The sequence below is a fragment of the Acinonyx jubatus genome, chromosome E4 (genome assembly GCF_027475565.1).
Source record: "Acinonyx jubatus isolate Ajub_Pintada_27869175 chromosome E4, VMU_Ajub_asm_v1.0, whole genome shotgun sequence".
NCBI lineage: Eukaryota > Metazoa > Chordata > Mammalia > Carnivora > Felidae > Acinonyx > Acinonyx jubatus.
The window spans coordinates 36,890,002-36,912,016 of NC_069395.1; the positions used below are offsets into that span (position 1 = coordinate 36,890,002).

Genomic DNA, 22,015 nt, shown 5'->3' on the forward strand with positions numbered 1-22,015 from the left:
GTGCTAGAGAGCAACACTAGTTATAACTGTCCTGCTGAAGAGTTTCAAAGAGTCCTTCCAATGATAATAATTCAACAAAGAGTTGAGTTCTCCATGCCTGGCTCAGTGCTAAGGGCTGGAGACACAACAATGAGTAAGATCGGATGTGACCTATGTGTCATTGAAGGGCACAGATATAAATGAAATACACAAATGCATGTCTAATTCATTTACTTGTTTATTTATTAATTTATTATTTTAAAAAGTTTATTTATTTTGAGAAAGAGAGAGAGAGAGTGCAAGCAGGGGAGGGGCAGAGAGAGAGAGAGAGAGAGAGAGAGAGAGAGAGAGAGAATCCAAGCAGGCTCCACACCTGTCAGTGCAGAGCCCCATGCGGGGCTTACAGCCACAAGCCATGAGATCGTGACCTTAGCCAAAATCAAGAGTCAGACGCTTAACCAATTGAGCCACCCAGGTGACCTGCATGTCTAATTTAAAATCAAATGCGGTTCTGAATATCAGAACTTGATTCTATGACAGATAGAACAGTGGATGTTTAGTTTTTGTTTTTGAATGTTTATTTCTGAAGAGGTAATATACTCATGTTCAAAAATTCAAAAGAATTATACAATGAAACACACTCACCCCTGGCCACCCACCTACCATTATTCCCTAGCCTCTCCCTGGAGGCCATGCATGTTTTATAGACTGATGAGTGGGTGTTCTGCTGTTAGACGGAGGGAGGGGAGAGGAGGGCGGAAAGGAGAAAACTTACCTGGGGATATGACGCTTGAAGTTTGAAGCATGAATGTGAAGGGAAGAAGACTGCAATGGGTTAAGGGAAGCATTTAGATAGAGGCAATAGCTTATGCAAAGGCCCTGTAGCAGGAGACAGCTTGATGTATTAGAAAAATGAAAAGAAAGCCTATATGGCTGGAGTGCAGAAAGCAAGGGGAGGAGAGGCCTGGGATGATGCTGGGTGGGGAGCATGCAGTCTTGTAGCTCTCTTAGCATTGTGGACTTTCCCCTAAAATCCTGGGAAGCCACTGAATGATGAGAGGAGAGAACCTTCAATCATACTTGCATTTTGAAAATGCTATTCTGGCTATAGTATGGAGAATGGACTGGACGAGAGAGCAGTTAATGTGCTTATTTAGTGCAGGTGAGAAATGATGTGGCTACATATATTGCAAGAAATGTATTGGTATAAAAGGTTCCTGCTTCTGAAAAATGTTGACAAAGTATTTGTTTCAATTCTCTCAACTGAGCGGAAGAAAATTCCATAATAAGTTTGCTTAGAACACAGTTATTTGGTCCGAGCATGTGGCCAAACTGACAGGATAATTTAACATCTGGAAAAGGTTGATGGACGAGGGGCTGAAGTCTCATAAAATCTTGCTACAAGTCTTTTGGTCCAGCCTCCCTCCTGACCACCCCCAGAGACATCTCCCCTGTGCAGGAGCCCTCCAGTGGCTGGAGGTTGTCACTGTTGCTACAAAGTCAGAATGACCATGTGGGTGACAGTGCACTAGTTAGGAAACCAACCACTACAACACCTGATGGCTGTAGTTGTTTTGGTATTTGCACACTTAACTTTCCTTCTCTCGACCCCCCTCCCCCAGAATGGCTTATTCTGAGGAGCAAGGAGGGGTCCCCTGTGGTTTCATCCGCCAGAATTCCGGCAACTCCATTTCCCTGGACTTTGAGCCCAACACGGAGTACCGGTTTGTGGAACAGCTGGAAGAACGTTACAAATGTGCCTTCTGCCACTCAGTGCTTCACAACCCGCACCAGACAGGGTGCGGGCACCGCTTCTGTCAGCACTGCATCCTGTCCCTGAGGTGAGTGGGCAGGGCCTGCAGCTCTGGCCAGACCAGGCGTGGCTGTTCCTGGGATGGAAGTGTCGAACGTGGCCACTCGGCTGTCATTGTGGTTTTTGGAATTGCTGTGGGTGGCCGCAGAACCGCGAACGCGAGGAGGGGCTCTCCCAGGGGCTCTCTCTGAGAGCCTGAGGAATAACCTTTTTTTTTGGCCTCTCACTTATTGATAGTCACCTTTTTTTTCCCTTTAAAAAAAAAATTCAATTCCTAGTAACTTCTTTTGAATCCATGTTTAATATCTGATATTGTACAGGTTGGAGAGTTCTATCTAGAATATGGACATTTATAAAATCAATTTCAAAATTTGTAATTTTTCTATATTTCAGACGAAAGCACATAAATGGTACTGTAGGGCTTAGAGAGGAAATATATTTCTCCTGTATATTTGAGAAAATGTGAAGTCTTTTTCAAGAAAGTCTAAGAAACATTATAATCCTACCCGTGAGGAAAGAGGGCCTCATTTACTCTTTCATGCAGTGATTTACTGGTAACTAGGGATTTCCAGATTGGATCGCTGTAGTAATTTATCTATGCTGGTAGCTCTAAAAGTAAGCCTTGGGATCCATATTTGTTTTATGTTCTGCTTAAATCAGCAAGAATAATAAGTCTGATGGTGTGAAAAAATAATAAAAAATGAACGATAAGTAAAAAGATAAAAAAATTCAAGCATAATTAATGTACAGTGTTCTGTTAGTTTCAGGTGTACAATGTAATGATTCAACAATCCTCTACATTACTCAGGGCTCATGATAGTCACTTTTTCTTGATGTTCAGACCACATGCGAGGCAAACCTTGATGCACAGTCTGTGTTGGGAAGGACCTGCATCTCACAGGGGTCTGTGTAGTTGTTGCTCCGACTTTTCCTTGCCTTAAGGCAGAGGTGGTGTCGCATCCAGAATGGACCTCTCTGCAATGGATGCTGTCCACTTAGGGCAGTGGGAAAACCTGGGTCATACCATTTTGAGGGAGAAGACCAGGGAAGCTATGGAAGCAGGCTTTGGGGGTTTTTTTAGGGCACTAAGTAAGTTGTTTCCTACCAAGCTTGGAAAGAGGGTTATTACAGCACATTCTCGTTTATTCATGGGTTTGTCTATTCAGCACCTGTGTGTTCCAGGCACCTTGCTAAACTAAGCTTCAGTGTACAGAGAGGAAGAGCTGGAGGTCAGTGTGGAACAGGACCCACTCTCTGCCCTCCAGAACGCTCCAGTCTAGTGAAGAGACAGGTTGTGGCACAATGTGATAAGCAAAAGACTGCCGTGGGAGCACCGGCAGGGGACATTTAACTCTGTCTGGGGGACTGACTATTTGACCTGCATCTTGGAGAATGAATGGGAGTTTTTTGGCAGACTGGGAAGGTGCTGAAACTGCAGTGGGAGGTGGGGGAGAGACACAACCCTTCTTGGGGGAGGGAGCAGCAGGAGGAAAGATAGGGCCAAGTCTGTTCAGGGGAGCTGAAAGGGGTCAAGCATGGCTGGAGTGCTGGGGCTGCTCTTGGGAGAGCGTTTGAGGTCAACTCTTAATTCCAGCTCTATTTTTATTTTTCTCTCCAGAGAATTAAATGCAGTCCCACTCTGCCCTGTAGATAAGGAGGTTATCAAATCTCAGGAGGTAAGAAAATCACCGCTTTGGTTTAGCAGCTCTCTGAGTGATGGAAAAACCAGTGTCCTGGGTTGAACTGGATATAGAGGTTGGAGCAGTAGAGCGGGAGAGGGGACCTTTCTTAGAGTCCACTTTCCTCTGGTGTGGGGTCAGGCCAAACCCTACTCCTACCACTGTTTCAGAGGCTTGTTTGGGTCTTTATTGATGCCTCTCCCCCTGCCCCCAACCAAATTTCTACTCTGCTCCCTCCTTACCCCCTTCCAACACCAGCTCCAGGTACATTAAGTTGCTTGGAGAAATTAAACATCCTGTTTCTTGGAATGCACTTTCTCCTCTAGTTAATTTCTAAAACTTCCTTTTATTATTATGTCTAACAATAGCTTTATTGAAGCATAATTGATATGCCATAAAATTTACCTTTAAAGTATATGTGTTTCTTGGAAAATAATAACATAAAGTAAAGTGTACATGTTTCTTGGGTGTATACTTCAGAGTGGAATTGCTGGGTCGTATGGTAATTTTGTTTAGGGCCATAATGGTAACTTTATGTGTAACATTCTGAGGAGCTTCTTCAGACGATTTTTCAAAGCAACTGCACCATTTTACCTTCCTACCAGCAGACTGTGAGAGTTCTAATGTCTCTAGATCCTTGCCGAAAGTTGTTAATGGCCATCATTTTGATTACAGTCTTTCTAGTGGGTACCTGTTTTGCTTTGCATTTCTCTAATGATTAATGATATTAAGCATCTTTTCATGTTTTTGTCTATTTGTGTATCTTCTGGGAGAAGTGCCTTCTCAATTTCTTTTTTTAGCGGATTATTGGTCTTTTATTGTCGAGTTCTAGGAGTTCTTTATATATTCTGGATACAAGGCTCCTATCGAGTGTATGATTTGCAAATATTCTCCCATTCTGTGAGCTGTCTTTTCACTCTTGGTGGTATCCTTTGAAGCATGAAAGCTTTTCATTTTGATGAGCTCTTACTTGTCTTTTGTTTGTTTTGGTCACTTGTTCTTTTAGTTGCATCTAAGAAACCATTACCTAACCCCTGATCATGAAGATTTTCTACCTTAAAACTTCCTTTTAAGGTGGCTCAGTCAGTGGAGCATCTGACTTTGGCTCAGGTCATGATCTCACAGTCTGTGAGTTCGAGCCCCACATCGGGCTCTGTGCTGACAGCTCAGAGCCTGGAGCTGCTTCAGATTCTGTCTCCCTCTCTCTCTGCCCCTCCCCCGCTTGTGCACGTGTGCTCTCTCTCTCTCTCTCTCTCTCTCTCTCTCTCTCTCCCCCTCTCCCTCTCAAAAATAAATAAACATTAAAAAATTAAAAAAAAAACTTCTTTTAAGCTCAGTTTTCTTCCTCTACAATTCTGTTACAGGACGTTCAAGCATCACCTCCTCCAGGAAGCTCCCTGAGCACTGGTCTAATGTACATGCTCCTTGTCTATGCTCTTATGTTGTGTTTTCCAAATGCCTAGTAGAGGACAGTGCCGTGCTTGTGTTTGCCTCACGCACTAGACCAGGGGTTGACATACTACAACATGAGATATGTTGAGGCAAATCCAGCCTTCCACCTGTTTTTGTCTGGCCCATGAGCTGAGAATGGTTTTCACATAAATCATTGAAAAAAATCCAAACAAGTGTACACAGGAACTCTGTGCTACTTTTGCACATCTCATGAGTGTGTAAACTATTTCAAAACAAAAAAATATTTCATTAAAAATTTTTTTTAATGTTTATCTATTTTTGAGAGAGAGAGAGACAGAGACAGAGACAGAGAGAGTGAGAGTTTGAGCGGGGGAGGGACAGAGAGAGGGAGACACAGAATCTGAAGCAGGCTCCAGGCTCAGACCTGTCAGCACAGAGCCCGACATGGGGCTCGAACTCACAAACCGCGAGATCATGACCTGAGCCAACATCGGATGCTTAACCGACTGAGCCACCCAGAAACCCCAACAAAAAATTTATTTTAAAAGTCAAAAGAAGAATAACGTTTTGTGACATGTGAAAATTGCATGAAATTTACATTTCAGTGTCCATAAATAATGTTTTATTGGAACACAGCCAAGCTCATCCATTTAAGTATTGTATGCAGCAGAGTTGAATAGTTGCAAAAGAAAACATTGCATTGTGGCCTGCATAGCTGAAAATACTATCTGCTCCTTTATGGAGAAAGTTTGCCAACCCCTGGTGTGTGCTGAAATAGCAAGTCCTCACAGCTTCAGTGACAGTACCTGATGACTAATACAAACTTTTATACTGTGACAGGAAGCTGAAAGCGTCACCCTCATCCACAGCCCACCTTCTGACCTTTGAGCATATGAGGTCAAGTGCACCATGAGATTCTCTTGCAGCCTACTGTGCTGAGCATTGAATTTCCTGGCCTGTATGTTCAGTGGCCTGTTGGAAATACGTATCTGAGAAAGCCTTTTCTTTTATGGTGGCGAATCTGATCTTTCCATTCCAACCACTGTCTGGAAGTTTCCACCTGACTTTTTTTTTTTTTTAATGTTTATTTATTTTTGAGAGAGAGAGAGAGAGAGAGAGAGAGAGAGAGACAGAGTGTGAGCTGGGGAGGGGCAGAGAGGAGAGGGAGACACAGAATCTGAAGCAGGCTCCAGGCTCCCAGCTGTTAGCACAGAACCCAACATGGGGCTTGAACCCATGAACAGTGAGATCATAACCTGAGCCAAAGTTGGATGCTTAACTGACTGAGCCCTCCCAGGTGCCCCTCCACCTGACTTTTGAGATGTATCTGAAGACCAAATTAATAATAGTTTCATTCACATTGCTCTGAAGCTTTGGAGTGTATGAGACCTGTTGTGTTTCTCTTTTAGGTGTTTAAAGACAATTGCTGCAAAAGAGAAGTCCTGAACTTATATGTGTATTGCAAAAATGCTCCTTCATGTAATGCCAAGATTATTCTGGGGCGATACCAGGTGGGTGTTACTCATGAGCAGTATTTGCTTTGGCTATGTTTCCAGTGGCATGTATCGAACACCTTTATATGACAGTTACTGGGCAAAGCATGATAGGGGGTTCATTGGGTTGCCCTCAGAGAATTCCTGTCTAGCAATACAGTTGGCTACAGTGCAGCACTCCAAGAGCTAAGTGTGGGTGAAGAGGTCCATCTCATATGGAATGCACGGAGGGCATACTATATGGGCTAGACCTACACTGTGGGTTAGGGGTCATTGACCCAAAAGAGAAGCTGTGGGACATGCTGAGCAAAAGGACATGCCAGTTCTGGGGAACTGTAAAAGATTTGGGGTCCCCAGGGTGGGACCAGGGCAGTCTGCACAAAGACACGTTTACAAGGGTCCCTGCCCCAAAGCATTGGCAGATGCTGGTGGGTGTTTCCAGCAGCTGTGGGCCCCAGCCCGTTGGTTTATGATCCGAGGCATATAACATAGAGCAGAGCAGAACTAGGATGTGATTTAAAGGGGAAGCGTTGGTGTGAGCTGCAAACACACAAGATGTAGGGGTAGCGAAGGGGAGTTTCTCTCACATGGAACTGCCCTACCTGGTTCTTCCAGCCAGCTGGGGAAGCTCGATAAATGGGAAGCTGGAAATGTGGCTGTGCCACGGCAGGCCCGTATCAGGTTTGATCACACTGTGCAGGAATAAGAAGCGGGCATCCCTAGCTTCCAGAGAATTGCTTGGGGGCTGCTGAAATTTTGCTCTCCCACCCACATCTTTTGGAACACATTTCAGGTGATTCAGCCTTTTCTCCACCTTGCCTCCGAACCCCCCGGGCACTGAGCTTATAAATGAGTAAATGATTTCCTTGTTAACCACAGGATTTCTTTGGAGGTTCACTGAACTTCTCCTGGGTTGATAGGCCCTGGAGCAAGGCCTCTTTTCCAGCTTTGTTGTCACTAAGGCTAAAAAGGAAATGAGGCTCAAATGGACCATCCATCCATCAGCTTTTGTGACCAGATCCACACTTTCTAGAGAAGAGTGGCTGGTGTCTTTTCACCTGTTTCTTTTGTATTTCCCCTCATTCCTGCCTCCCCCCACCACCACCCTGGCTTCCAAAGGTGAGGTGAAGGTTCTCAGGCAGGAGAATCCTGATGGATGTTCACTATTTTGGTGAGAGCGGAGGGGTAGCAGCAGTGAATTTTGGAGAAGATATGATTTCAACGGTCACTATTTGTTTCTTATTACTAAAGGTAAAGGAGAGTAGCTGTAATATTCATTTACCTCCTGTAGAAAAACTGGTTGGTTTTTCTCCTTTAGGAAGGGGGTCAGCAAAGTGTTTCTTTCAAAAGCCAGTCGGGAGATTTTTTTAGGCTTTGCAGGCCATACAATCTGTGTATCAGCCACTCACCTCTTCCATTTCAGATGGAAAGCAGCCTCTGGCTGTATGTGAACAAATAAGTATGGCTGTTCTCCAGAAAAACTTTATTTACAAAAGCAAGTAACAGGCCAGATTTGGCCCACAGGCCAGAGCTTGCCAACAGTATTGTAAGGGATCTTGCTGGGAATAACATCAATAGGGTTTTGATAACTTGTTAGCATCACAATAACTTGCAGTGATCCAAAGCGTTTATTAAGATATATCTCCTGCTGGGGGCGCCTGGATGGCTAAGTGTGTTAAGTGTCCAACTATGGCTCAGGTCATGATCTTACAGTTCCTGAGTTTGAGCCCCATGTCAGGGTCAGCTCAGATCCTGCTTCAGATCCTCTGTGTCGCTGTCTGTCTGCCCCTCCCCTACTAGCTCCCTTTTCCTTCCTCACTCTCAAAAATAAATAAACATTCAAAAAGAAAAAAAAAAAGATATACCACCTGCTTTTCAAAATTGATACCATAAAGAATACTGGAACGAACACTGTCCATGTTATTGTTGTCTCGTATTCTGATTAAGAACATTTCCTGACTAACAAGCTTGACCACTCTCAGCTTCTCTTGGGCCTGTGATTCTGGTTTTGGTTTTTTTCCCCATCTGCTTTTTTTGACCACTCTGGAACAGCTCTCTTTCCCTCCCCTTTCTTCCTTTAATCCTTTTCCTTCCTTCATGTACTTAGGATATGCCCCACTCTTATTTGCTCTTTCCCTCCGTCCCAGCTTTTACTATCTGCCATGCAGAGATTAGTACTTGGTGCTGGCAGTGGGGATGGAGGGTGCACAGAAGAAATTAAAAATGCCCTTGCAGGACTGGTAAATTACTCAGCAAGCCTAAGGAAAGTGTTTAGGAACTACCCTGCAAATTCGGGCATGTTACTAGATGATCTGAAATAGACTCAGCTTGCTTCCTTCTTCAGCCATCTTCCCTGTCCTCCTAACTCCTACCAAACAAGGCTAGCCATCACAGCCTCCTTCTGGGCAGCCCCATCTGTGCCCTCTCCTCTGCAGCCCTGTCTGCCCAGCTGCCCCCAGTGTCCTCCCTCCCTCTCTAGGCTTCCAGCTGGCTCCCCTCCCGCCGCCCTGGTCAGCGGGGCCCACTGGCCTGTGTTATCTGTTGCAGGACCACCTCCAGCAATGCCCGTTTCAAGCCGTGCAGTGTTCTAATGAGAACTGTCAGAAGCCAGTCCTTCGGAAAGATCTGAAAGAACATTTGAGCGCATATTGCCAGTTTCGAGAGGAAAAATGCCTTTATTGCAAAAAAGATGTGGTAGTAATCAATCTACAGGTAAAGAAAGAAAGAGAAAGAAAGAGAGAGACAGAGGAAGAGAGAAAGAGAAAGGAAGGAAGAAAGGAAGAAAAGAAAGAAAGAAAGAAAGAAAGAAAGAAAGAAAGAAAGAAAGAAAGAAAGAAAGAAAGAAAGAAAAAGAAAGAAAGGGAAAGAAAGAAAGATTGTCTTTTATGGGACTAAATTCTACCTGAGTGGTCACAGTGAATTTATTTTTGTACAGAAATAGGTCCAAAGAATTACCTTAGAGTTCTGGAAAAAGCCAGAAACCTTGCTGGTAGGACACTACTCATTTATCATTGGTGAAAGCACTGTTTGAACACCTACTAAGTGTGATTGTGCAAGGAGCAGTGCTAGGTGCTGGGTCATGAGGAGGTGACGATATTGTGTCCTCGGGGTGCTTCAGTCCATCTGCAGTGGCAGGACGTAGGCAGAAAAAGAGAGTGTGCTGTACTTTTCACATGTACCAGAGGAGTCATACTGATGGCTCACAAAGTTTGCCCTCAGTGAGTCCTGCGCCCTCTGACCTTTGGGAATAATTGGAAAATTGAATTAATTTACGTGAAGAAAGCGGCCATCTTTATTTAGTCCTTTTTGGAACTAGGCTGTACCTTCCTGTAGAGGGCAAGCCACATAACACAGATCCCCAGAGACCTATGCATAAACCCTGTGAGGCCCTAGTAGGGAACCTGGGAAGCACAGTTTGGCTCTGTTTCATCACACTTTCTCTGTTTCAGAATCATGAGGAAAACTTGTGTCCTGAGTACCCAGTATCTTGTCCTAACAAGTGTTTGCAGATGATTCCAAGATCTGAGGTAACTGTAAATGATTCTCTCGGATTTTACGTAAGGTAAAGTTTTAGTAACCAATGTGGTATGTGTTTGATAAAATCCCACAGGCAGAAGCCCAAGGTTTAAGTAACCCCACGACAGCCGTATCTCTGTGTTCCCTTCCCTTTTCCCTGAGAATTCTTCTCGGTTTTTACCACAGCTCTCCTTCTGCCAGGCCTCAGCATGGCTGTTCCTGTTCTGTTCCCTCCCTTTTTCCCAAGCCACCCTTGGTCCCCTGCACGCTGCAGTTCTATCAGGCAGTTGGAGAATTGGTGATGAATTTCTGTGGCGTGAGGCTGTCTGTTTCGTAGGTGGATGAACACCTCGCTGTGTGTCCTGAAGCTGAACAAGACTGTCCTTTTAAGCACTATGGCTGTACTGTAAAGGTATGGAATGCCGTTTTGTTTCTGCCCCTGCCTTCTACTGTATCGTTTATTTGGCGGGCTTATTTCACTCTTTGATTCCATTCAGGATGCAGAAGGACATTCACTTTGGAGAACTTTTAGACCGGCCATTTCAGTCAGGGTTCTCCAAAGAAACAGAACCAATGGGAGATACATACCTACATATACATATAGAGACTTATTTTAAGAAACTAGCTTATGTGACTGTGGGAACTGGTGAATCTGATTATTTGCAGAGCAGACCAACACTGTGGAAACTCAGGCTGAAGTTTCTATGTTGCAGTCTTAAGGAGAAGTGCTTCTTCTTTTTTTTTTTTTTTAACGTTCATTTATTTTTGAGACAGAAAGAGAGAGAGAGACAGAGCATGAACGGGGGAGGGGCAGAGAGAGAGGGAGACACAGAGTCGGAAGCAGGCTCTAGGCTCTGAGCCCAGAGCCCGACGCGGGGCTCGAACTCATGGACCGCGAGATCGTGACCTGAGCTGAATTCAGACGCTTCACCGACTGCGCCACCCAGGCGCCCCGAGGAGAAGTGCTTCTTGAGGAAACCTTATTCTTTGCTCTTAAAGGTGGTTGGATGAGGACTTCCCACATTACGTAGAGTAATCTGCTTTACTTAAAGTCAACTGATTTGTAAATGTTAATCTCAGCTACAAAAGTTCCTCACAGTAACATCTAGATTAGTTTTGACCAAACAACTGGGCACCGTAGCCTAGCCAAGCTGACACATAAAATTAACCATCATGGTAATTATTTCTAATTCAGACTCCACTGCCTCTACCAGATTTTGAGACTTTCTGGAGTCCTCCTCCTGATGATTGTAAATCTTGGTTTTATGGTACCCCTTCTATTACCACATATTTTGAGATGGAATTGATTTGAAATCATGTTTTAAAATGTATTGGGGCGCCTGGGTGGCTCAGTCGGTTAAGCGTCCGACTTCGGCTCAGGTCATGATCTCTCATTTCACAGAGCCACATTGGGCTCTGTGCTGACAGCTCAGAGCCTGGAGCCTGCTTTGGATCCTGTGTCTCCCCCTCTCTCTGCCCCTCCCCTGCTTGTGCTATCTCTCAAAAAATGAATAAATGTTAAAAAAATATATTTTTTAAATAAAAAAATAAAATGTATTTTATTACCTGTTAAACACCTTTAAAAATGTTATTTAATAAATTTATAAAATATACAAAGAAAAGAAAGTTTGCTTTCTACCTCATTTTAACAGATTCTTGACGGATCAAACTTTTAGGCATTAAGATATACCATGCACTGTATTGTTTCATACTTTGTGTACATCTAAAATTACTCCAAATTAAAAGTTTATTTTAGGGGCACCTGGGTGGCTCACTCGGTTGAGCACCCGACTCTTGGTTTTGACTCAGGTCATGGTCTCATGGTCTTGTGGGTTCAAGCCCTGCATGGAGCCTCGCACTGACAACACAGAGTCTGCTTGGGACTCCTTCTTTTTCTCTCTCTCTGCCCCTCCCCCACTCACTCTGTCTCTCAAAATAAGTAAATAAACTTTATTTATTTTTTTTTAAATCTTTTTTTTTTTTCAACGTTTATTTATTTTTGGGACAGAGAGAGACAGAGCATGAACGGGGGAGGGGCAGAGAGAGAGGGAGACACAGAATCGGAAACAGGCTCCAGGCTCTGAGCCATCAGCCCAGAGCCTGACGCGGGGCTTGAACTCACGGACCGCGAGATCGTGACCTGGCTGAAGTCGGACGCTTAACCGACTGCGCCACCCAGGCGCCCCAGTAAATAAACTTTAAAAAAAGTTTATTTTAAAAATCATAAAAAATACTAGAAGAAAAGGTGAGTGGATTTTTTTATTCTTGATATAAAAGTCTTTCTTAGATGACTAACACAAAACCAGGAGCTATAATTTTGATGTTTAACCACAAATATTTTAAACTTTTATATGATTTTTAAAAATACCATAAATAAAATCAAATGGCAAACCACAAACTGGAAGTAAATATTTACAACATATGACAAGACAAAAAAGGATATTTTCCTTAATATATTAAGAATCATTACAGTAGGCATAGGAATATATGAGTAGTTTTCAGAAAAAAATTCAATTGACTAACAGATGTAAGAAAAGACACTCAATCTCACTCCTAAATGTATATTATAACAAGAAATATAACTTTCACCATCAAATTGACAAAGATTAAAACAACTTACAATATCCCAACTTTTTCTGAGGATAGTTTAGTTACATCTATGAAAAGTGAGGGGCACTTGGCTACCTTAGTTGGTAGAGTATGTGACTCTTGATCTCACGGTTGTGAGTTCAAGCCCCATGTTGGGCATAGAACTTACTTCTTTTCTTTTCTTTTCTCTTCTTTTCTTTTCTTTTCTTTTCTTTTCTCTTTTCTTTTCTTTTTTGAGAGAGAGAGAGAGGGTGCAAGTGAGCAAAAGGCAGAGAGAGAGAGAGAAGCAGGGGTTACCCAAAGCGGGGCATGAGCTCACCTGACGTGGGACTTGAACTCATGAACCATGAGATAATGACCTGAGTGGAAGTCAGATGCTTAACAACTGAGCCATCCAGGCACCCAGAGCTTAGTTTAAAAAAAATAAAATACAGGAGCACCTAGGTGGCTCAGTCGGTAAAGCGTCCGACTTCCACTCAGGTTATGATCTCATGGTTTGTGAGTTCGAGCCCCGCGTCGGGCTCTGTGCTGACAGCTCAGAGCCTGGAGCCTGCTTCAGATTCTGTGCCTCCCCCTCTCTCTGCCCCTCCCATGCTCATGCTCTGTCTCTGTCTCTCAATAATAAATAAACGTTAAAAAAAAATTTTTTTAATAAAAAAAATAAAATACAATAAAATAAATTTTTTGTTAAAAAAAAATAGTGAGCCCATACAGTGACCTTGTAATTCTATTGCTAGGAATTTATCTCAGAAATTCTTTCATAAGTATGCAATGATTACACGCATATACAAACCCTCACACGAAGCTGTTTATGTAGCAAAAGACAACAAAAAACTAAAAACCTCTAAGTCCATCACTAAAGTACTGGCTATATAATTTTTATTATATATTATAATATATTATTTATATTTTGGAATACCATGCATCTGATAAAAAGAATGAGGTATGTATTTTTTAAAATTAAATATGGTTATGATCTCATTGAGTTAAAAATGTGTATATATCTTCACTGACTCTGGTGAGTGAGAGACTTAGCAAATTGGATGCGGTGCTGGAAAGAAGAGGACTTTTGCTTTTCATTCTATATCTTGCTGTATTGTTTCACATGAGCATCCATTTCTCTTTTTTTTAATTTTATTAAAAAAAATTTTTTAATATGAAATTTATTGTCAAATTGGTTTCCATACAACACCCAGTACTCATCCCAACAGGTGCCCTCCTCAATGCCCATCACCTACCCTCCCCTCCCTCCCACCCCCCATCAACCCTCAGTTTGTTCTCAGTTTTTAAGAGTCTCATATTTTGGCTCCCTCCCTCTCTAACCCCCCCTTTTTTTTCCTTCCCCTCCCCCATGGTCTTCTGTTAAGTTTCTCACGACTCACATAAGAATTAAAACATATGGTGTACGTCTTTCTCTGTATGACTTATTTCACTTAGCATAACACTCTCCAGTTCCATCCATGTTGCTACAAAAGGCCATATTTCATTCTTTTTCATTGCATGTAGTATTTTGTTTTAACGTTTATTCATTTTTGAGAGACAGAGAGAGACATATCATGAGAAGGGAAGGGGAAGAGAGAGGGAGACACAGAATCTGAAACAGGCTCCAGGTTCTGAGCTGTCAGCACAGAGCCTGACGCGGGGCTCGAACTCACGGACTGTGAGATCATGACCTGAGCTGAAGTCAAATGCCCAACTGACTGAGCCACCCAGGTGCCCCTACATTTCTCTTATCTTAAGAACCTATTTTAAAAAATGCATATTGTGGGAACCTTTAAAAAAAATCATTGGAGTCCACAGATTTTCACATATCAAACCAGTGACAGTCTTGGCTACAAAAAGGATAAGGTTTACCTTTTTAGTGCATGAAATACGGCATTGCTTTCCAGCTCTGAAAGGAATCTTCCTAATAGTTAGGCCTAAACTCCCAGTTGGGCTGTAGTCTAGACCTTCCAGGGTGAAAAGGAAGAAAAGGAGGAGGAAAGGTATTCTCTGGAAAAGGGACCAATCCTAAACTGAAGGAAAATTGTTGATAAATGTATGCTTTGGTCCACAGATCACCCAGAACATCTACCATTTGCTTTTACTAGTAATATAGGCAGTTTGCAATTCGCTATTTTAATCATCAGGGAAGAAGTAACCCTTTATTCTTATAAACTGTTATTTGATTTTGAGGGCAACAAATTTGCCTGGGCTGAATTTACAATCAGGTTGCATGCCTGTGGCCTTTGATAGAAGACAGCATGAAAATGTGTGCTTGGTAGGAGAGAGAACTAACCTAGGCTTGAAACTGATCTGAAGCTAACCCGCCAAATAGATAGGTTTTGTGTGGGAATAGTTGACAGAGGATAACTACATTTGACCCACGGTCACACATTCCCAGCACAAGGAAGGAAATCCACATTGAAATTTTGACAGTGGCCCGATTCTCTGTTTCTGTAAGTTTAAAATTGTCTCATGGGCACTGTAGAATCCTGTGGCTGGGAAAGGGACCTGGAGGGGCTGTTTCTTCTGCAACTCAGCTTCAGACAAGCAAGCAAAATTGTTAAGGTCTGCTTTAGCAGAATATCTCACCACCACCTTCATGTTTGGAGCTTTTCAGCAGCCTGACTTCCTTTCCTCTTCACATTGAAGGATAAACGGGGGAACCTGCTGGAGCATGAGCATTCAGCCTTACGGGACCACATGCTTCTGGTTTTAGAAAAGAACTTCCAGTTAGAAGAACAGGTAAATATTCAAGAATTCAGATATAAGGGGAAGCATCACAACCACTGGGGCTGGTAATCGTTGGCTTTTTATAGTCTCCTCTGTTTGAGTACATGTCTACTGGAGGTAGATGGTTTTCTACTAAGTGGCCAGGCAGACCCATAGGATTATAGAATATTAGAACTGGAAGGTGCCTTTGAGATCTCTGGACCCAACCCTTTCATTCAGCAGATGAAATAACTAAGCTCAAAGAAATTTTGATGTGTTTGTAACTTGTAAGTGGTAGAATTTACTCTCAAACCCATGTCCCCTGATTCTTAGTCTAGAAATACCACACTGTCTCTGCAGCCTATCCACACGCCTTTTGGTTAATATCTGGCACCTAGTAGGTGACTAGCAGGTGCTTGATGTTTTTTAATTAGACCAATCTTACCATGAAGCAATAGTTAACTATCTGTTCTAGGCATTTTGGGTTTTATATATTTTGTAGTAAGTCTTAACTCCTGCCTATGAAAAGCTTTGCAGCCTGATAAATGCATACATACATATGTATTTCACTGAGTTGTGATTACCAAGTGAAATTATGTGTGCAAATGCCTGCCACAGTCCCTGGAATATTCATAATGGACTCCAAATGCTGATTCTATTGAGTAATTATTATAAAAGTTAATTATTTTGTTAGAACATCTCAGAGGATCAGACTTCTCAAGCCCATGTCAGGAAGAGAGGGAGCTGAATTCTATTATTGCCAATTAGTTTATGGTGTCTAATTCCATATTAAAGTAGGTATGTGAGTTCCAAGGTCAGACCCTGGAGAAAAGTGCGAAGACCACTCAGACCGTGACTTTGGTAGAGGGCACACTGCCTGATAACCATTCCTAAGTTCTTTCTGTACCACTTGCCTCATCCATCCATCCATCCATCCATCCATCCACTCATTCAACAAACACCTGCCATACATCAGCTATGAGGTGCGTTGCTAGGGGCTCTGAGTCAAGAAACACACAGCTTCTGCCCTTGAAGGACTCACAACGCAAAAATGCAAATAGATAAGTTGCCGTGCCATAGGATATGCTGTTACTCAGTCTGGGGTACAGAGGGTGCAGCAGTTTGCTCTGTGGGATTTGGGGAAAGCTCTTCAAGGTAGCACATCCGAGCTTCATTTTGAAGGAAGAAAAGATTTGTCAACTTAAATGTTGTGGGGAAAGAACGTTCCAGAAAAGGAAAGCTTGTGCCAAGACCAGGAGTTATGAGAGAGGCTGATGATTCAGGGAACGGGGGTTTTGGGGTGGTGAGGCTCCTGAACATGAGCCAGAAAGAGCTGGAGACTGGTGTGCTGGGTGCAGATTGCAGTGGCCTTCCATGTAAGCTAAGAAGTTGCAGATACTGTACATTCAATTATTATTTTTTATTCATTCATATCTGCTTTGTTTCAGAAAGGATTTAAGGGCCAAAGTTTGAACTAATGTTTGTCAGTAATAGGGGTGCTAATGGAGGTTTCGAGATAAGAAAATACAGGTTTCCCACACAATGGGAAACAGAGCAATCCTATGGAACCTTTCATAAGCCAATGTCGTGTAAAGCAAAGAAGTAACTACCATTTCATAAAAGCGAAGATCCTCTTTGATTTCTTTCGGTTAGTGAAACAGGCACTAACGCAGGTCTTTCATGAAAGCAAAGTGGCGTGAAGCAAAGTTTTGGATGGTGGGGGCAGGCAAACCACTACTTGTTTGGCTTTAAACAGTAAGATAGCTGGTGGTAGCACAGAAGATGGATAGAGGGAGAGGAGAGCATGAGGACAGGGGGACCAGGCAGAAGGATGTTGTCATGAACTAGGCAATGTAGCCGTAGAGCCTGGCAATTGAACAGTGAGGGCTCTGGAGCCAGAATGCCTGGTTTTGAGACCTGGCCCCACACTTGCCGTATGAGTTTGGACAAGCTACTTAACTCCGCTCTTCCCCAATTTCCTCATTCATAAAATGAGGTTGTTGGAAGGGTTAAATGAGCTAATATATTTAAGCTCTTAGCACAGTGGCAATGTAATAAGCAGTTCAGTACTAGGTGAAGGCAAGATACTGGAAGTGATGGTGCTGGTGGCTCAGCCAAGGCTGTGTCTGGGGATGGGAAGGGCATTGAGAGACACTCCAAGGTCACAATGGCAAGCTGTAAGTTTAGAAGGTGGAGAACATGGAATTATTATCTGAGATGGACACTGCAGGACAAGTAGAGGTAAGGTGGAGGGAGAAGACACTTATCAGGGAGATATGTCTACCATGTAGGTGGAAATCAGCTCTCAGGATCTAAATGGAAGATTCTGGGGCCAGAAAGCAGATGGTTGTTGCAACCATTTGTTCATTTATAAAACACATATCCAATGCCCTCTGTGTGCCAGGCACTGTGCAAGGCTTTGGGGATGAAGAAATAAGGGAGATGTAGCCTCAATAGTTTAGTGGAGGAAAAGACCAAAACAACCCAAAAAAGCAATAAGAGTAATGAAGGTAAGTTAAATGCTAGAGTGTAGTCAGGGGGTCTTAGAACTTGAGAGATGACCTAGGTAGGTGATACTAGTGAAGAAGTGTTTCTGAGAGAAAGTGTCCTTGAGTAGAGGCTTAAAAAGTGGTAGTTTCTAGATGGAGGACGAAGTGTGTGAGAGACCAGGACTCGATGGACAATAGAAGTGTGTAGGCTTGCAGGGCAGGGCACAGGTGGGATGGGAATAGGCAGCAGGCTGAGAAAGTAGCCAGGGGCAGATCATGTAGGACCCTGTAGGGTCTGTAAAAGAAGGCCACTAAGGATGGTTAAGGTGGGGGGGGGGGGGGAGTGACAAGACCGATTTGTCTCTGGTTACAGCATGAAGGATGAATTGGAGAAAAACAAGTGTAAAGAAAGGGAGAGCATCATTCGTTCATACTAAAAATATTTATCAAATACCTGCTGATGCCAGGCACCAGACCAGTTGCCAAGGTTACAGCAGACTGTGGGACATGCGTCCCAATTCCCATAGAGCTTCCCATCTGGCGGGAGTGCGAGGGATGGTGTAGGACCAGGTGGGAAGCTATTGTAGCAGCCCAGGTGAGAAATAAGGCTACAGTGAGTGTGAAACGAAATGAGATGAAATGAGAAGTAGATATAAGAATCGTTTGTTTTGTTGTGTGTCGGGAGTTTAAAGTTGGTAAGTATTGCTGATTGAATGGATGAGGCGATAGGAGGAGGGTTGTCTAGGCTCACACGAAAGCTTTTGGTTATTTCCCTGAAATAATTACAGATTCTAAGAGCATATCATGTTTTGCCTACCACTTGCTAAGCTAGCTGTCTGCTGGGCAGGTCACTTAAACTCTCTACCGCTGTTTCCTTATCTATAAAACGGAACTGATCATCATACCCAACTCATAGGGTTTTTTGAGAATTAAGAGAGCTAATGAATACAAGGGTATGACAGACATTCAGCAAATGTCAGCTATTACTATTGATACTGTGCAGATAGCATCTGCTGTGCTGTGATGATCAGTACTGTGTGGTTGTTTAATAAGTGCATTCTGAATGAATGAAGAGAACTAGTTCAGTAAATTTTGTCAAGTGATGTCACTATCATTAGATGAACCATCATAGCTGGTTAAGCTATGAAAAAGACTGATGAGAAATCTGTGGATCTGGTTTTTTTGAAGCACCTACAAATATTATGTAGAAATCTACCTGTAAATATTTTCCTAGAAATACATGTATGTATTTTTCTTTTTTATTTTATTTATTTATTTATTTTTTATTTAATTTAGTTATTTATTGAAATTTATTTAAATTCAAGTTAGTTAACATATAGTGTAGTAACGCTTTCAGGAGTAGAATTTAGTGACTCATTACTTACATGTATATTTATTTTTCTAGAAACACTTTCTTACCTGCAATATTTTTCTAGACTTGTATTTAAATTATTTTAACTTGTATACATACACTTAAATGATCTCATTCCCATTTCTGTTATTAGATTTCTGATTTATATAAGAGCCTAGAACAGAAAGAAAGTAAAATCCAGCAGTTAGCAGAAACAGTAAAGAAATTCGAAAAGGAGTTCAAGCAGTTTGCACAGCTACTCGGCAAAAATGGAAGCTTCCTCTCAAACATCCAGGTGAGAAATGGCCTCTCTATTCATAGCCAAGATTTGGCCTTCAATTGGCAGTCAGGGTTTTTCTTATAACTTCTTAAGTGGAGATAATTTCAAATGTAAAGAAAAGCTGTAAGAATAAGATAGTGCTTAAAAATACCCATGTATTCTTGGGGTGCCTGGGTGGCTCAGTCAGTTAAGTGTCAGACTTCGGCTCAGGTCATGATCTCATAGTTGGTGAGTTTGAGCCCCATATTGGGTTCTCTGCTGTCAGCATGGAGCCTGCTTTGGATCCTCTGCCCCTCCCCTGCTTGTGCACATGCTCTCTCTCTCTCTCTCTGTCTCTCTCTCAAAAAAAAAAAAAAAAAAAAATCTGTGCATTCTCCGCCCAAATTCACCCATTGTTAGTATTTTGTCCCATATCTCTCTACATCTCTGTTGCTGTATGTGTATGTACTTTCTGAAGCATTTGAGAGTAAGCTGTATATATTATGGCCCTGTACCTGTACACACTAAACTATGTATTTCATAAGAATAAAGATCTTCTTTTACATAACCCCAGTACATTTAACAATGTCAGTAAGTTAACTAATATAATTTTGTAATTATAATATTATATTTATTTATGTTATATTTAATTATAATAATATAACTAAGGTATTAACAGAATTGACATAATACTTTATATAATTTATGGCAATTAGGGATATAATTGATGTTGGGCCAATATTAGTTCCTTTATGTAAGATTCATTGAGTGTATCCATAGTCAACAAAGTGAAATATTAATTCCCTTGGGAATAAAATGCTTTATTTATTTAAAAAAAATTTTTTTAATGTTTATTTTTGAGAGAGCAACAGCATGAGCAGGGGAGGAGCAGAGAGAGAGGGAGACACAGAATCTGAAGCAGGCTCCAGGCTGTGAGCTGTCAGCACAGAGCCTGATGCAAGGCTCAAACTCATGAGCTGTGAGATCATGACCTGAGCCAAAGTCGGACTCTTAACCCACTGGGCCACCCAGGTGCCCTGGGAATAAAATGCTTTAAACACTAAAATATATCAAAAATTACTTGCAAATCATGAATGTTAAGTAACCATAAACAAATTTCTAATGAATAGTATCTTTACTGTAGTTATAAAATTTATGGTAAAAAAAATTTTTAATGTTTATTTTGAGAGAGAAGGACAGTATGAGTGGGGCAAGGGCAGAGAGAAGGAGAGAGAGAGAGAGAGAGAGAGAGAGAGAGAATCCCAAGCAGGCTCTGCACTGTCATCATGTCAGCCTGATGGGGGGAGGGGGGATGTGCTTTGATTTCACGAACCTCGAGATCATGACCTGAGCCGAAGTTGGACGCTCAGCCGACTAAGCCACTCGGGCGCCCCTGTGGTGAAAAGGATCTTAAGACCTGTGGTATGGGTAGCAGTTTTGAAATGTGGACTATCCCAGAAAAATGCAGGCCATGTAATTTCCCCATATTTTGTCAGCACACTGTGTGTGTGTGTGTGTGTGTGTGTGTAGAAAAAAAGGAAATCTTTATTTGTTATTATCTCAATTCTGACCTTTTTCTAACACAAAACCAGCCAGCGTTAAGGTCCTGAGGGGCAAGTGTGGAAGAGAAGTATGGGTCTAGTTTTATTTACTCTCTTCTACTCAGGCAGAGAATCTAAAGTTCAAGCCTTACCTCATTGCACTTCTGGACCACTTGTAGGGCTCAGGCCAGAACGGATGGGTCTATTTCCAGCTCATTCTCTGCCTTCTAACAGAGCAGGCGTGGATCAGAATAGCCTCTAAGAAGGAAGTGATTAAGGCAAGAGGAGAGACAACAGGAGAACAAAGATATAAAGATAGGTTAGAGCACCAAATGGATAGAAATTGAGGGAGGAGTATAAGTCAGATGAAGAGAAGTTCAAAAATTTGGAACAGGAGCTGTGACCGGAGGGAGGAGGAAGATACTAGGTAGTTCATCTCTCTGTGAACCTCACTGAATTTTCTCTTCCAGACTGTGCATTTTTCATTGCATTAATTGATTAATTAAATGTGAAATGTTTGGGTTGAAAAAATTCAATATCAATGAATTACTAAGATATTAACTTTTTTTTCTTTTTTACATTATGATCCATGTTGTACTGAAAGGCTCTTGCCAGTCTCATTGACAAGTCCGCTTGGCTAGAAGCTCAAGTGCGTCAGTTATTACAAGTGGCTAACCAGCAACAAAATAAATTTGATCTGAGGCCTTTGGTGGAAGCGATTGATACAGTGAAGCAGAAAATTACTCTACTAGAAACCAATGATCAAAGACTAGGTATGGCACGTATTTTACTTCTCTTTGGATGACTCTGTTGTCTGCATATGTTTCTGGAACAAGCAAACACCTGGCCAGACGGAGAGTCGCAGCTGTCCATGATAAACAATGGTCGAATCTGGTACTTGTGAAACAGAACAGCATGAGATTCTGGCCACTCGGGGGAAAATGATGGACAGCGATGAGCAGGGGCTGGAACAGGCAAAGGGTAGAAATGGGCCAGGAAATTCCAAACACAGGGAGTGGTGGTTTTTAAGAAGAGTGGAAAATAATGAAAAAACTAAGGGAGAGATGTGGTGGAAACATTGTTTGAAGTATAGGAAAATCTGAAAGGGTTTGGCTATTTAAAAGCATCCCAGTTATTAAATAATGGGCCTCACCATGCTAATGCACACGAGTCAAATGCTGTGTGTCTTCTATATGCTT

The 22,015-nt window shown here is 42.2% G+C and overlaps 1 protein-coding gene across 3 annotated transcripts in view; it reads left to right on the plus strand.

Moving 5' to 3' along the window:
• The window catches only part of TRAF5 (TNF receptor associated factor 5), a 51,346-nt gene that overhangs the window by 26,654 nt on the left and 2,677 nt on the right, over positions 1–22,015 (plus strand). For 2 of the 3 annotated variants that reach the window (XM_027074492.2, XM_027074491.2), the window contains 9 exons: positions 1,602–1,820; positions 3,411–3,468; positions 6,294–6,395; positions 8,925–9,089; positions 9,827–9,904; positions 10,231–10,305; positions 15,117–15,209; positions 19,171–19,311; positions 21,421–21,589. In XM_027074492.2, the coding sequence (XP_026930293.1) occupies positions 1,603–1,820; positions 3,411–3,468; positions 6,294–6,395; positions 8,925–9,089; positions 9,827–9,904; positions 10,231–10,305; positions 15,117–15,209; positions 19,171–19,311; positions 21,421–21,589 (1,099 nt within the window). In that variant the 5' untranslated portion in view covers position 1,602. The remainder of the gene's footprint in view (positions 1–1,601; positions 1,821–3,410; positions 3,469–6,293; positions 6,396–8,924; positions 9,090–9,826; positions 9,905–10,230; positions 10,306–15,116; positions 15,210–19,170; positions 19,312–21,420; positions 21,590–22,015) is intronic. The other variant, XM_027074493.2, reaches the window with a different exon arrangement.